The sequence below is a fragment of the Leptodactylus fuscus genome, chromosome 2 (assembly GCF_031893055.1).
Source record: "Leptodactylus fuscus isolate aLepFus1 chromosome 2, aLepFus1.hap2, whole genome shotgun sequence".
Lineage (NCBI taxonomy): Eukaryota > Metazoa > Chordata > Amphibia > Anura > Leptodactylidae > Leptodactylus > Leptodactylus fuscus.
The window spans coordinates 156,561,270-156,576,100 of NC_134266.1; the positions used below are offsets into that span (position 1 = coordinate 156,561,270).

The 14,831-nt window shown below is 40.9% G+C and overlaps 1 protein-coding gene across 5 annotated transcripts in view; it reads left to right on the forward strand.

Moving 5' to 3' along the window:
• The window catches only part of CAMKK1 (calcium/calmodulin dependent protein kinase kinase 1), a 178,156-nt gene that overhangs the window by 68,639 nt on the left and 94,686 nt on the right, over positions 1-14,831 (forward strand). For all 5 annotated transcript variants that reach the window (XM_075264891.1, XM_075264894.1, XM_075264895.1 and 2 more), the window contains exon 3: positions 5,419-5,466. In XM_075264891.1, the coding sequence (XP_075120992.1) occupies positions 5,419-5,466 (48 nt within the window). The remainder of the gene's footprint in view (positions 1-5,418; positions 5,467-14,831) is intronic.

The window sequence follows — 14,831 nt, forward strand, 5'->3', positions numbered from 1 at the left end:
CACACAGCTCGTCCATAGACGAGTATTATCAGGAGCGGGAGGGGGGAGTTCCTCCCCGCTCCACAGTACAGCGCGATTGGCGCTGCTGGGCAGAAGGGCATCCCTGGCTAAGTGTCAGAAACGCCCTTCTGACTATAAAGCACTACGGTACCGGGACCGATAGCGCTTTACACCGGGCACAGATCGGGAAAGCCGACAGTGCTCTGAATTCAGCGCACTGTCAGCTTTCCAGCAGTATATAGAACTGCCTGTGCCCAATCTGATGAAAGGTCCTCTTTAATACGCACAAAAAAAGTGGTAAAGGATGGAGCTTCACATAATCCTTACAGTTTTTACAATAAAGCTTTTACAAATTCACAGCTGACTGTAAATACGAAGACATTAACCAACTGAAGCGTCAGTGTGAAATCTGGCACCGCACATTTTTTACTAGACTTTAAAACCTGAAATTGAGCAAGTAGCTGAGAGCTATAAACATTAATGCTAAATGTGTTCTATAATTAGGCAATGGAAGATTTCAATACTTTAATAGCTGTTGAGATTGATGGATCCAACCATGTTACCTAGCTGATAGACTGCGCAGTCTGTTATGACTAGTGACAGTTAAACAATGCTAACTATTGCACCAAACCACTAGAATATTGTGCTAGAGCTGAACTCAGTTTCATTGCATTATCAAACATGCCAGAAGGGCACAGTGGTAAAGGGGTATTGATAGAGCAATGTAAAAGAACACGATTACATGGCAGCAATTCTAGATTAAACTTATCAAGAATAAATTAAAATGTAGAAAAAAAAACAACCTCAAATGTGTTCTGAATCTGTCATTCTGTTTATTCCGTTAATAACCTCTCTGCAATTATGCAGAAATATTCCTATCACCATGACTTGACTAGATATTAAAAAACTGGATTTGAATCCGTATGGGAAGAACACACAGGTGAGAGTGTTTTCCTCAATACACCACATAATAAAAGAGTAGTTATGCTATATACACGTCAGTACTTCAGAAGATTCAACTAAGGGGGCGTTCACACTTGCGCCCAGTGTCCGCCTTGTGCCACTCCACCGGATTTCCATCCTCAACCCCGAGAAATTGGACAAGGGATGGAAACCCGGTGGTCAGCTTTAAAACCCATTCATTTGAATGGGTTTTTAAAGGTGACTGCTGATGTCCGCCTGTGGCCTCTCCGCTGGGAAACCGATTTTTTTGCATGGACACAAAGTCAGACATGCAGGATTCTGTGGGGAAATTATTTTTTTCAGCTGGACACAGAGTCCTGCATGTCTCACTTTGTGTCCATGCAAAAAAATCGGTTTCCCAGCGGAGAGGCCACAGGCGGACATCAGCAGTCACCTTTAAAAACCCATTCAAATGAATGTGTTTTAAAGATGACCGCTGGGTTTCCATCCCCTGTCCAATTTCTCGAGACTGACTACAGAAACTCGGTGGAATGGCACAAGGCGGACACCAGGCGCAAGTGTGAACACCCCCTAAGGCTACGTTCACATCTACATCAGAATTTCTGTTTGGAGATTTAATTGCAGTGTCCCAAAACAGGAAATTATAGATGAAAAACATTTTGATGTTCAGAGAGATTGATGAAATACTGGTCAGTTTTATACCGTATACTCTGTCTTAGGTTTTGTAAGCTCTTGTTGTTCTCCTGAATAAATGTATACCACCCTACAAAGAAACAGTACCTGAGCAACTATTTCATGGGGACAGATTAAGAGGAACTGATTAGGAACCATGTTCTATAGGATGTTAATAGTCATACAAGCTCCTGTGAACGGCCATTTGTCTAGTAGATGAATTACCAAGCCTGCTGACATTAGACCCTAACCCCATCAGCTGTGTAAGAACCCCTGTATTTAGATGCAGTGAGGAGCAATGAAGAAACAGTGTCTTCTAACCCAAAGACATTCTAAGAATTGTCTTGCTGCTCTGGTTACATAGCCCTATACATTGTGAATATTACATACACAACAAGTGTATGAATGGGAAGTGGGTCTGCCTTTGAGATTAGTAGTTGCCCATGTAATATAAATCAGTAATAGGAGTTATTGATAAACTTATTTAGGGATTTACTCATTATTGACATATTGTAATAGAAGGACATCTACATCTCTGTAACAGTCTTTAAGTTTGCATATAGAGTATAGAGCAGCTGCACTTTTTCTACCAAGATACAATCACAGTAGCGTGTATATATATATATATATATATATATGTATATATACACACACGCGCAGTACAGAGCAAAAGTTTGGACACACCTTCTCATGACTATGAAAATTGTAGATTCATACTGAAGGCATCAAAACTATGAAGTAACACGTGGAATTATATACTTAACAAAAAGTGTGAAACAACTGAAAATATGTCTTATCTTCTAGGTTCTTCATAATAGCCTCCTTTTACTTTGATTACTGCTTTGCACACTCTTGGCATTCTCTTGATCAGCTTCAAGAGGTAGTCACTGGAAATGTGACTTGAAGGAGTTCCCAGAGATGCTTGGCACTTTTTTGGCCCTTTTGCCTTCACTTTGCGGTCCAGCTCACCCCAAACCATCTCGATTGGGTTCAGGTCTGCTGACTGTGGAGACCAGGTCATCTGGCGTAGCACCCTATCACTCTTCTTCTTGGTCAAATAGCCCTTACACCGCCTGGAGGTTTGTTTGGGGTCATTGTCCCGTTGAAAAATAATTGATGGTCCACCTAAACGCAAACCCGATGGAATAGCATGCCGCTGCAAGATGCTGTGGTAGCCATGCTGGTTCAATTTTGAATGAATCCCTAACAATGTCACCAGCAAAGCACCCCTACACCATCACACCTCCTCCTCCATGCTTCACGGTGGGAACCAGGCATGTAGAATCCATCCGTTCACCTTTTCTGCGACGCACAAAGACACGGTGGTTGGAACCAAAGATCTCAAATTTGGACTCATCAGACCAAAGCACAGATTTCCACTGGTCTAATGTCCATTCCTTGAGTTCTTAAGCCCAAACAAGTCTCTTCCACTTGTTGCCTGTCCTTTAGCAGTGGTTTTCTAGCAGCTATTTTACCATGAAGGCCTGCTGTACAAAGTCTCCTCTTAACAGTTGTTCAAACTTTTGATATTTTGTATTGAACTGCAGAATATAGGTAAATAAAATAACTCATTTTTATGGCACAGTGTAAACTGTAAAAGTGAAACCGTAAGAAAATAGGACACATGCATTTCTTTTCTCAGTTCCAACCCATTCTGAATTGTTATTTTTCCATCTTCCCAGGACATTGCATTGAACATTATTCCTAGATGCTTTAGGTTGCTGGCAAGACATACAGTTTATTACTCATGCTTTTATTATTTGGTTCTATTTGCAGCTGCCTTGATTTCTTTCATTTCCTGGATAGCACTTTTATGCTGTGATACAGTTTACAACTACCAGTTTAATTTTTAAAGGGTCTCACAAAAAGAAATACTCAGCAGTGAAGAATTGAAAATACATCCGTATGCCTGGAGAAATGCCATGCATAGAACCCCCATAAGGTGATACACTTTGAAGTTACCTTCAAGGGTTAGTTCACACGCAAATCCGCGTGTGCATATCCCGTCGCGGCTTAGGCCCAAATGAATGGGCCTAGTCCGGAGCGTGCAACATGCCGCTAGCGGAGAAAAAAAGAACTCTAGCAGTCTCCATAGACCACCATTGTGAGGGGGCGGATTATGACGTGGATTCCACGCCATAATCCACCCCCCTCTGTGCCCGTATGAACTAGCCCTTATTGGTGAACAAAAATAAAACAATTATGCATTTTGTACAGAGAAACAAATGCTTCATCTGGTACATCCAGTTCATTCCTGAGCGTAAAACTCATATAAAATATGCTTATCTATGAATTTTTATTTTTGTTTTTTTATAAAGAATATCTTAACGATTGGGTTTTCATCAAAAGGTGAAATATCTGAAGGGTTTTGAAGGGCAATGTGTTCTCTGGCCGTATAAGGCGAGATGTGTCTGGTTTCCGCTCAGGGACTCTGTTCCCCATTCCGCTTGGAATATATAAAGGTAAAAGACCACACATTTTTCAGGCAGAAACCTGGCTGACCCCATTATAGTCTGCGGGATAACCGCTTTTTAAGTAGTTTGAGTTTTCGTTTTTCAGGTCCCCAAGTGGATCTGAAGAACGGAAACCCGAACGCAGGTGTGAACCTAGCATAAACCTTCGTACTTGGCCTGCCCTTCTCCTCTATACATTAATACTACTCCTACTCCTACTACTGGTTTCTTTCCTGGTAATTCTGCCAGGAGTAACTGTAAAATTGCAAAAAAAAATATAAAAATAGCCAAGAAAAGCCCAAGTGAATAAGGAGATAGAGGAACACTAATCCAGGTTATGATGCAACTCAAAAATCTGGGCACAATTATGAAAACTGCTTACAGTCTATGGCTAACATGCCTTCTACAATAACACAAACAACTAAGCAGATTCTCATCACACTCGCTGTGAGCCGTGACGAGCTGCAGATTCCTCTCTGTGCTCTGTACAAGCAGGGAACACAGAGCAGACCTGCCTTGCTCCCCTTCGCTTCCTGTGCACTATCTTGAGCCTCAACATTTCTAAAGATGGATCTTCCCCAGTAGCTGGGAGTGAAAAGCAAATACCAAGGAGGGAGACACCTAGTGGTAGGATCTTTAGAAAGGGTTTTCAGGCAGAAAATTATATTTTTAAATAAAGAGCACTATGTTTTGGCCCCAAATCACATGAGACTAGCATGAAGTGTTATTGATTATAGAAAAGTACACATTATCATTTTATGAGAGTATTATCCACTTCAGTTCTAAGTTTTATCTCCAGGTTGCTTCACATCCAAGATGGGACATGGCTTCAATTCCTGAATGTCTTATGTAGCAACTGCTGTAACACTGATATTAGAGTTGTGTCCACCAGCTCAGCCCAAACAACTTCACACTGGGTATTCTGTAGCTTAATTGAGAATAAAAAACAGCCCTGAGACAAGTTTATGAAGATAGTTTTCTGGTGTAGATGGGTTATATTTTGGTAATCCATTTCTTGTTACAAACATAAGCCATGTTCCACTATTTGCACACCTCTCACCATTTTGACTCATGCCAGTTTTCTGGTGTGTTATACAGGAAATCTATGGCAGTTCCATGACATATGAAATGTCAGTCTTGATTATTCTGCCCCAATTTTATATTTTTTTTATTTTTTACATTACAGTCTAAATAAACAGGGTGTGAATGAATGCTCTTGCATTGGCCTCTGTTGTATATACATTTTGTAGATGGATCAGATAAGCAGATGATGGATGTAAACCTAGCCTTATGGACAAGCAATGGTGGTTTATCCTAATAGTTTGGCATTGTGCAATTACTGAGATTTATTTTTTTTTGTCATTTCTAGGATTGTGTTCAGTTGAACCAGTACAAACTGCAGAGTGAAATTGGTAAAGTAAGTATGCAGAATTGCTTCTATTCATATTTTTGCTAAAACTCAATGTATGATGGCCTTTGGTGAAACAATCAAGTTGTTGGCCCAGTGCCTTTTGCTTCTTTCAGCTGTCTTCATTTTTATTTTATGTGGAAAATTGTCTCCAATTTTATGGTCCTTGTAGGTAGACAGGTTATATGAATGAGCTTGATCTCACGTGTATTTTCTTAGAATGCTTAAAGGGGCTCTATCATTAGATTTTCAGCATTTGAGATAATCATATGCCTGAATAGCCTTTAAAAAGGCATTTGTATTCTCGGTGGTAGGGAATTGAAATCTCGGGCACGCGTAGTAGCATGCCCAACTGTAAGATTGGAGTAAGTTCCAGCTCCTTATTTTTGTGCCTGACCAGCTCCAGAGCTGCTCATTTCCAGCAGAGTCCCGGGAATCTCCCATCTTGCTGTGTTGCGTAAGCAGGCAATTTTCTAAAGGTCCAGCAGAAGCAGCAGGGTCAAGCGCTCCCTTCGGCGCTACTACACATGCCCGAGATTCCAATTCCCTACCACCGAGAATAGGGCTCTCTCCAAAGAGAGCTCTGACCTGTCCCATCTTTTGGAAACTTGTGGCGTATCCTGTTTAATATTCCGTAAATGTATGAAATGTGAAAACCCCATTCATTTTAATTCATGTAGAAGACTTTGTACAGCCCAGTGGTATTGAATATTTTGATGTCCTTTGTGTATGTGAAGTAGGTTTTTGTACATGAATGTATTTATGTATTTTAGTACTTTGTAATCCTTAAAATGTGTTTTTACTAAATGTATTTGAGTTTTAGCACTCTGTATGCGGAATATCATCCCATTTTATTTCTGAATGATTCCCTGAATATACAGGCCACAGAGGAATTGCTGTTTGTCGTACATGTATCGTATCTTATCCTACAAGTTTTCCCCAAAATTAATTTATTTATTTTTGGAAACACCCAAGCTGACGGCCTTCCACTTACAAGTAATTAATATTCATTTGTAGCGTTTTGTTTTAAGAGAAAGTTTTACAAGACTAAAGCTGAACAAATCTGCATTTATGTCTGTTCCATCCCAAGGCATTACACATAATGCTTGTTTGCATCTTGTATCAAAATGAATTCATGAATAAAACAAGAACACGCTGTAATTCTGTCTGCTGGATTTTGAAGTAGATGGTTTGTTTGATGATTGTTGAGAAACAGAAATCTGAAGCCGAGGCGACTCGCTGGCGGTATGAGTTTTTCTGTCAAATCATCTTCTTTTATCAGGTAATGCGCTGTGATGCTAACAACATCTTTACTGGAGAAAGGCTGAGAATATCAAGTTATTAAATCACTTGTAAATTATGCTAAGGTTCCACTCCGGAGATATGGTGACTTATAATGTGCCTAGAATTTACATTTTTATTTCATAAATGCTTTTCTTGATATAAGGCTATGAAGAACTGTACACACCCAACTTTCATTAAAGGGGTTATCTGGTTTCTAACATTGATGGCCTATCCTTAGACACCTGGAGGTCAGTGGTACTTTGCGTCATTGTTTATACATTGTGAGCAGCAAAGGTTTGTATGGTGAGTGAGCAGCGCAGCTCGTTGTATGTAACCAATAATGTCAACTGGAGTGTCTCAGTACCGGTGACCTGCAGGGGTCCTGGGTGTTGGACCCTGCAGACCAGACCTAATATTAATTACCTATCCTAAAGATAGACCATCAATATTTGAAACCAGATAACCCGTTTGACTCCTAGGTTGGGATGTATTTAGTACACAACCAATTATTACTCCCCGATTTTTCACCCTTTATAGGGATCTGATCTTTGCTGCAAAGATCACTACCTTGTGGTCCTTGTATGGCAGTGTCAAGTATTAGGGGACTGGCAAAATGCTTATGTACAGTCTGAAGGTCTGTAGCAGGTGTGTAAAAGAAGCCAAAAGACTAGGATGATCAGCTCAGGTTCACAGGTCAGGAACAGGCAGAGGTCATACACAGAAGGTTAGTGAATCAGAATCAGCAGTGTAGTGAAGAAAATTTCAAGTTCAGTAAATGGTGAATAAAGTAGAAACAATAGAGGAGCTATGGGCAGGCTCAGCTGCATCACCAGCAGGAGGATGGTATAGAAAGGCAGATCAGGGACTGGCAAAGGAGACAGGAGACTGGTAGACATGCAGACAATGCTTTAGTGAAGCAACTGGACTGGCAACAAGGTCCTCAAAGGAGAATCTGCCTCTGTCAAGAAGTGCAAATGAAGTACAGTGTTATCCCAGGAGCAGGGGCCTGTAGGGCGTACTGGGAGCTCTTCTCAGAATATGAGACTCCACTTAGAGCTCTAGGCGTATTGTGGCAAATGATACAGATTCAGGGAGAGGTTGTCCATTGACAGAAGTCACAAACAAAGGCTTCTTCAAATGCATAGTGGGATCACTAGACAATGAAGAGTTCAGGAAAGCTTTTATTGGTACATGGGTTCAGGCTCAGACTGGCCCACAGATGAGCCCCTAAATCGGGTGGACCCCCAGCTCACTCTAGCATGGCACTGTACACTCACTTTACTTCATACAGATACCAACAATGCAGCACTTCAACCAGGTTATGTGTCAGTATATTACAGTAGGTAGATTATTTTAAAAAATATACCATTTATTTTTATATATTCTAGACACAGTAGAAGACCGAGGTGACCTCTAGGGTCATTGTCAGGCCAATCAATATCCTTTCCTCCCTGGGCCCCATCTTCTTATTCAAATTGCAGGGGCCCCAATTACCATCATCTTGCAGTGTCTGTCTTCTGTCTTGAGACTTGCTGCTGTACGGGCATATTCAAAACTCACATGGCCCTAGGTAAAGGCAAACGTGATACTGACAGCCCCCCCCCCCCCCCCCCGAAAAAAATCAAAAACCTAATAGGCAAGGGCTAGGTGGCAAGCTACAACTAAAAAAATTTAACATTTTGGAATTTATTTCAGGTAACTATTGCATGCAGCTATATAGTGAGATAGTGGGTTCCAGAATATATTTTACAGGTGGTCCCTAGACATCCCAGTCTTGCATTACATGGGTTTCACCAGAAATCAGAGTTACTGGAACATATAGCTTGGGAGATGGAACTAGAAACTGCCATTACTCCAAGCTAATTGGATCTTAGCTTGTGGGGACAACTGCAGATATAATAATTAGTTCCTTATCATCACAATAGACACCAAGGTTATAGTTGTGCCTATGTTGAGAACCTTATGGAGATAGCTTAAGGCACTTGACCTTTATGGGTTCCTCAGTGTCTTTAGGAGCTGAAACAAAAAAAAAAAAAAAAAGTCTTGGAGTGATGATTTCAGCTGTGGTTTCATTGGAGATCTCTTTGAGGCATTCCCTGAAATACTGATCAGTACATGGAGCCCAAGTGACCAGGGGATGTCTGTTCCTAGGAGCTTATCTTTGATGCAACCAGACAGGCCTTCCCAGAATGCTGCTAGCACAGCCTCGTTGCTCCAGGTCACTTCAGAAGCTAGTAAGCAGAACTGTATTGCAGTGGCCCACAAACATCTCGCTCTCATGTAAATTGAACAGGGCAGAAGAAACACAACCAGGTTCTCCAAAGACGGCACAAAAGGTTACAAGCAATCCCATAGCTGTCACAGCAGTATATCATATTATGTATGTTGCAAAACAATAATAAGACAAACAAGGCTATCAACAGCAGTTTTACTGCTTTCAGACTGCAATAAAATAATTCACTGAGAAATAAGTAAATATTACAAACAAGGCAATGCTGTTCTATTACCAGGATTATTGAAAATCACTGCTGAAAGTATAGCAAAAGGTGACACATGGTCACTCTAAAATGCATGACTCAGGATTTCTTGGTTGCCATGCACTTAATGACACTACTTAAGGCTAAAAATATTGATGACCTATTATAAGGATAGACACAGAGATGGTCACAAACAATGTGAACAAGTAATGAAAGGTCATGTTGCCATGGCTGCAATATACCGTAATACAAAATGTTGCAACAGCACTCTGCTAGCACCAGAGCAGTACTGCTGTTTGTAACATACATGTTACTCAAACTGTATATGATCAACAAAGATGTTTTTTTATGTACAGTTGGAATTGGCAGTAATGTTCTTAGTGCTAGCAAAGTTTGGCACAACTTTTTGTTTAAGAATTTCTATTGCAGCTATGGTATTGTGCTCTTGTGTTACTTGCTTGTTTGGAAGTGCTCACTATTTTTATGTGTTTGTTGCATTGTGCATTTAGGTGAACTACACTTTCCTTTTATTCATTCAGAGACCCAGATGTTCAAAGAGCAAAGACCATTTGTAGTGTATGCTAAGCATGGCTGAAATGTGAGTCCTAAATTCATAGACAGCCAAGGACCAAAAAGAAGTGGCGCTAGGTTCACACCTGCGTTCACGGTCTCCGTTCTATAGTTTCCGTCTTCTGCATGCCAGAAGACGGAAACCATAGACTGGGTCCGGCCGTGAGCGGCGGTGAGCGTTTTAGGCTCTCTGCCGCGAAACCGGATTTTTTTATCCGGACACAGAGTACTGCATGTCCGACTCTGTGTCCGGATTATAAAACCCGGTTTCGCGGCGGAGAGCGCAAAACGTTCACTGCCGCGCACGGCCGGACAGCTTTCTCACCCATTCAAATGAATGGGTGAGAAAGTCTCCTGCAGGTTTCCGTCTCCTGCCTCTGTTTTAGGCAGGAAACGGAAACCTCAAGTACGGAGACCGGGCGCAGATGTGAACGAGCCCTGAGTCATTTTAGTGTAGGGACTCTGCTAAAAGAGGTTGCCTTCTTGCTGATAGATGGGCTTATACAGTTTGGTCAAAATGAACACCAAGAACCTTGTTTTCATTTTTTTGATACAGTAGGAATTATCAATAATGTTCTTGGTGCTAGCACAGTGCTGTTGCAACTTTTTGTGTTCCTTATACTAAGGATAGGTAATCAATAACACATCAGCGGGGAATCGGCTGCTCACTTCTTATGATACACAGGGAATGGAGCAAGAAGCTGACAGCTAATTTCTCTGTGTAGTGACCCGACCAGGTTACTATATCAGTATTGGCACCCATTTAAAGGGGTTTCCCCATTTCACTGTTTCATCTCTGCCTGTAATTCTCTTCTTCTCACTTCCTGTATTTCTCCTCCCTCCCTCTCTCTTGCTAAACGGGCCTGGGAAGTCTCATAACACTTATACAGATGAGATAATATGCAGATGCTTGTATGCAATGGACTCCGTGTTTTCTGTGTGTTTACATAGAGAAATAAGAGACTTTTTCAGCAAACTACAATTAGTTGAACGGATTGTCCTGTGGACACTGAGTAAGTGACGTCACTTGTCCTATCTTCCAGGTCCATGGTTATAGCAATGCTGTGTAAACAATGGGAGGAATAAGGTCACCTAACAGGAGAAGAAAGCAGGAAAAAGGAACCCATTGAAGTCAATGGGAGGCTTTTTTCCAAATCTTAACAAAAATGACATATGAAATCTCCATGACAGGTATTTCTCAAGTTTCTCCCCACACTTTGGGGAGTCTAGTTTTTCAGAGGTAGGAAGACTGCTAAAAGGGGTTAGGTATATGCTGACATAAGAGTAACAAGGGATATTTGGCTATGTCAGATCAATAATGTATACAACTAATACCAGTTTAGGCCGGGGCTCCACTTGGTGTAAATGCTGCAGTAAAAACCATGGCATTTTACAGCCACTGCAGAGTCTATAGCAGGGGTAGGGAACCTTCGGCTCTCCAGCTGCTGTGAAACTACAACTCCCATCATGCTCCATTCACTTCCATGGGCGTTCCAAGAACAGCAGAGCAAGTATGCATGCTGGGAGTTGTAGTTTTGCAACAGCTGGAGAGCTGTACGTTCCCTACCCCTGGTCTATAGGATACTTGTGAATCCCATCCACACATTGCAGAAAAATACACACAGCAGTCCCAAAACCTTTGCTGTCAATCATACCTATGGAAACGCTGGTTTCCCTATAGGTATAATGGAAGCAGAAAATCTGCAGAAAAAATTGCTATGGACTTTCTATGAAAAGCATTGCAGAAAAAACCTTGCGGTTCCCATTATATTCTATGGGGTCCACTGATTTACTTAGGTAACCGTTTTATAAGCGGCTTGGGTTTCCATTTTTTGGGTCTCCCCCCCGCCCCAATTAGTAACACCCTTTCCGTTTATTCACAACTTTCCAGGAGATATAACAGAAGATGGCACATTGCAGAGCTTTAAGACAAGATCATCTAGAATTTGATTTATTATTAGTTATTCTATGGGTGGAACAAATATTTGTTAAAGAAAAAAAAGAAAAAAAAAAACTTGTCAGGAAAGCCGTGGAAATGCAGCTTTTTTTGTTGCAGATTTTTGAGCCAAAGCCAGGAGTGGATTGAGCAAAAGGCAAAAGTATAAGAAATTACTATTTATTTCCCATATCCTTTTGTAGCCACTCTTGGCTTTGGCTCTAAAAATCGCAACAAAATCTGTAACATAAAAAGCTGCGTTTCCACAACATGGGGCTTTAGGCTTGACCTGATTAATTCTGCTGTCTCTATATTGGGTTCCTGCTTTCTCTTTATTGAAAAAAACATAAAATTGCTAAGCAGCGCTGAATCTAAATGTTCTTGTCTGTTTCATTTGCATCTGGAATATGCATCAAGCTGTCTAGGTAATTAGGATAACCAGCTTGCAATCTATTCTCATGATGCCGCTACCTTGGCAAGCTCTACAAACAATTACCGATATAAAAAGTCCACAGCAAGAACTTCCTTGACTGCAGAATTCCAGTCACCTTGGCCCTGAGCCATGTGAATAATTGTTTTTTGTTTCAGAAAGTTTGACACGTAGCTACAGCTGTGTTCACATTTACCATGTGTTGAATTTTATTTAGGACTTCAGTTTCACATGATACAGAAATTACATTCTTCTTGAGCCATCCAATCATAAAAAATCATGTATTAGCCATATACATTTTTAACATGGGTTGATGTATAGATTAAATCTACACATTAAATGTCTATTTATTATTAAGGGGCTGCTTAGCTCATTTTTATTAATAACCTATCCTAATAAAAGATTGGTGGGTTCTGATACCCGCTGATCAGCTGCTTGTAAGGGCCATGATGCTTGATCGAGCACTATGAGCTCTTTATTCTTATTATACTAGAATTATTACTATTATTATATTACACATTGTTTGATTTTATAGCATGTGTGCAGTGTACTTACAGCCTAATCCCATTCACTTCTATAGGACAAGTCTGTACTTACATTGCATATTTTCTTTATAGCAGTGATGCAGTGTGGCTAGTGGCACCTACACAAATGCCACAGCTTCTAGGGGCCACACGGTGGCTCAGTGGTTAGCACTGCAGCCTTGCAGCGCTGGAGTCCTGGTGTTCAAATCCTGCCAAGGGCAAAAAACCATCTGCAAGGAGTTTGTATGTTCTCCCCGTGTTTGCATGGATTTCCATCCCATATTCCAAAGACATACTGATAAATGTACATTGTGAGCTCTATGTGGGGCTCACAATCTACATAAAAAAAAAAAAAAAATGCCACAGCTTCGGATCAGCAGGGGTCCTTGATGTATGACTCCTATTAATCTTTTATTCATGATGCATCCTGAGGATAGGACATCAATAAAAATAACCTGTACAGTCCCTTTAAAGCCACACTCTGGGGATATATTTTATTCTTTAGCCCTGTAGTACAGTGCATAGTGATGTATAGTTAATGGTCCTGGCACTTATCCATTGAATCACTAGCTCCAGTACAGGTCCTTCAACTGGTCACATGATTGGCAGACTGACCTGGCGGTTCACATATCAGCTGGAAGTCACTTTTCTATGTATGTTTCATAGACCTGCAGACAAGCCAGGGTATATGAATTGGGTGGTCAGTCAGCTGATGGCAAGTGCTGAAGAATAAAATATATCCTTGGCGTGGGGCTTCAAATGAGATTTCCAGGCTTGTTACCTGATAAACTATCTTTAGGATAAGTCATCAAATGAAGATCAGCAAGGGTCCGACACCCAGGACGTCTGTTGATCAGCTGTTGGATGAGACTGTGGTGTTCAGATGTGTTCTGCAACTACTTCAGAGAAAAGCAAGCACAGCACCTTACATTTGTATAGCAGTTGCACTTAGTATCGCAACTCAGCCCATTTACTTGAATGTGACTGAGCCATGTGACTATTGACTATAATTACATGGCCTATGAAGCAGAAGAGGTGCTCAGTGAGCTCCATTGCTGCCTCAGACAGCAGATCCTAAAGTGTTCTAGATGGTGGAACCCCTTACTTCAATTGATGACCTATCCTAAAGATGGGTGTTTTAAGTTAAACTGGTTTTATCATTACAATACAATATAAAGCGGTAAACTGAATATGCATTTTAGAGTAACTTTGTATTGTTTATAGTGGTGTTTTTTTATGGCAGAAATATTGTGAAAAAGGCAAGACTCCCTAAGTGCTGCTCTCCTCCTTATCTGGGATCAAGATAAGACTAGGACAGAGCAGTATAGAGTGGTGCGGTGCTTTTCTAACTGCAGTTCCGTCACTGCTTGAGTTCTGTATTAGGATTCCTACTGTTTTATAAGTGCTGCTGCCCATACTGATCTTTCTGTCCGAGAAGCAGACCGAAAACTGTCGCCCAATGTAAATTATCAATACTTCTTTTACAGAGGGTACAGCAGACGCTGTACTGTATTCTACTGGGAATAACTAACAATGTCTAGAATGACATGCATAGTCCCATACATTTTGAACTAAAGGGGGTGTGATTTCAAGAAGATATTTCTGTAAGGATTTTTTTTTTTTTTTTATAACTATACTTTTACAAACTTACTTGAAAATGCATATTTATTTTACTTATTACCCAATTCTATTGATTGTACAACGCTGCTAAGGAAGGAACACATCACTATGTAAAGACCTTGATAATTGAAGAATAATTTGATTTGAGATTCTAGAGCCTCATTGTATCTATTTACTTCCTCATTAAAGGAGTTGACAAGGCAAATGTTTTTTTTCATCTCCCCCAGGCTTGGGGAGGAGAAAAAAACATCATACTTACCTGTCCCTGGTGCTTCAGTGTCCTCCCAGTGTGGTCCGGGCCTGCTGCTCCAGTGTCTTCTCAAAGTGAAAATGCTTGCCGACATTCCGGATCTCTTCTACTGAAGACACTGTTTAGCTTCAGTGGTCCAAGGAAGATACTCGGGATGTCACAGGCAGTGATATCTCATGCCCTTCACTGAGGCCGCTGATTGGCCTCAGCAGTCACGTGTTTTGTATCTGTATCACACAGTCAGTACTTGTATATTCTTACTTAAAGGAGTTGTACACTTTCT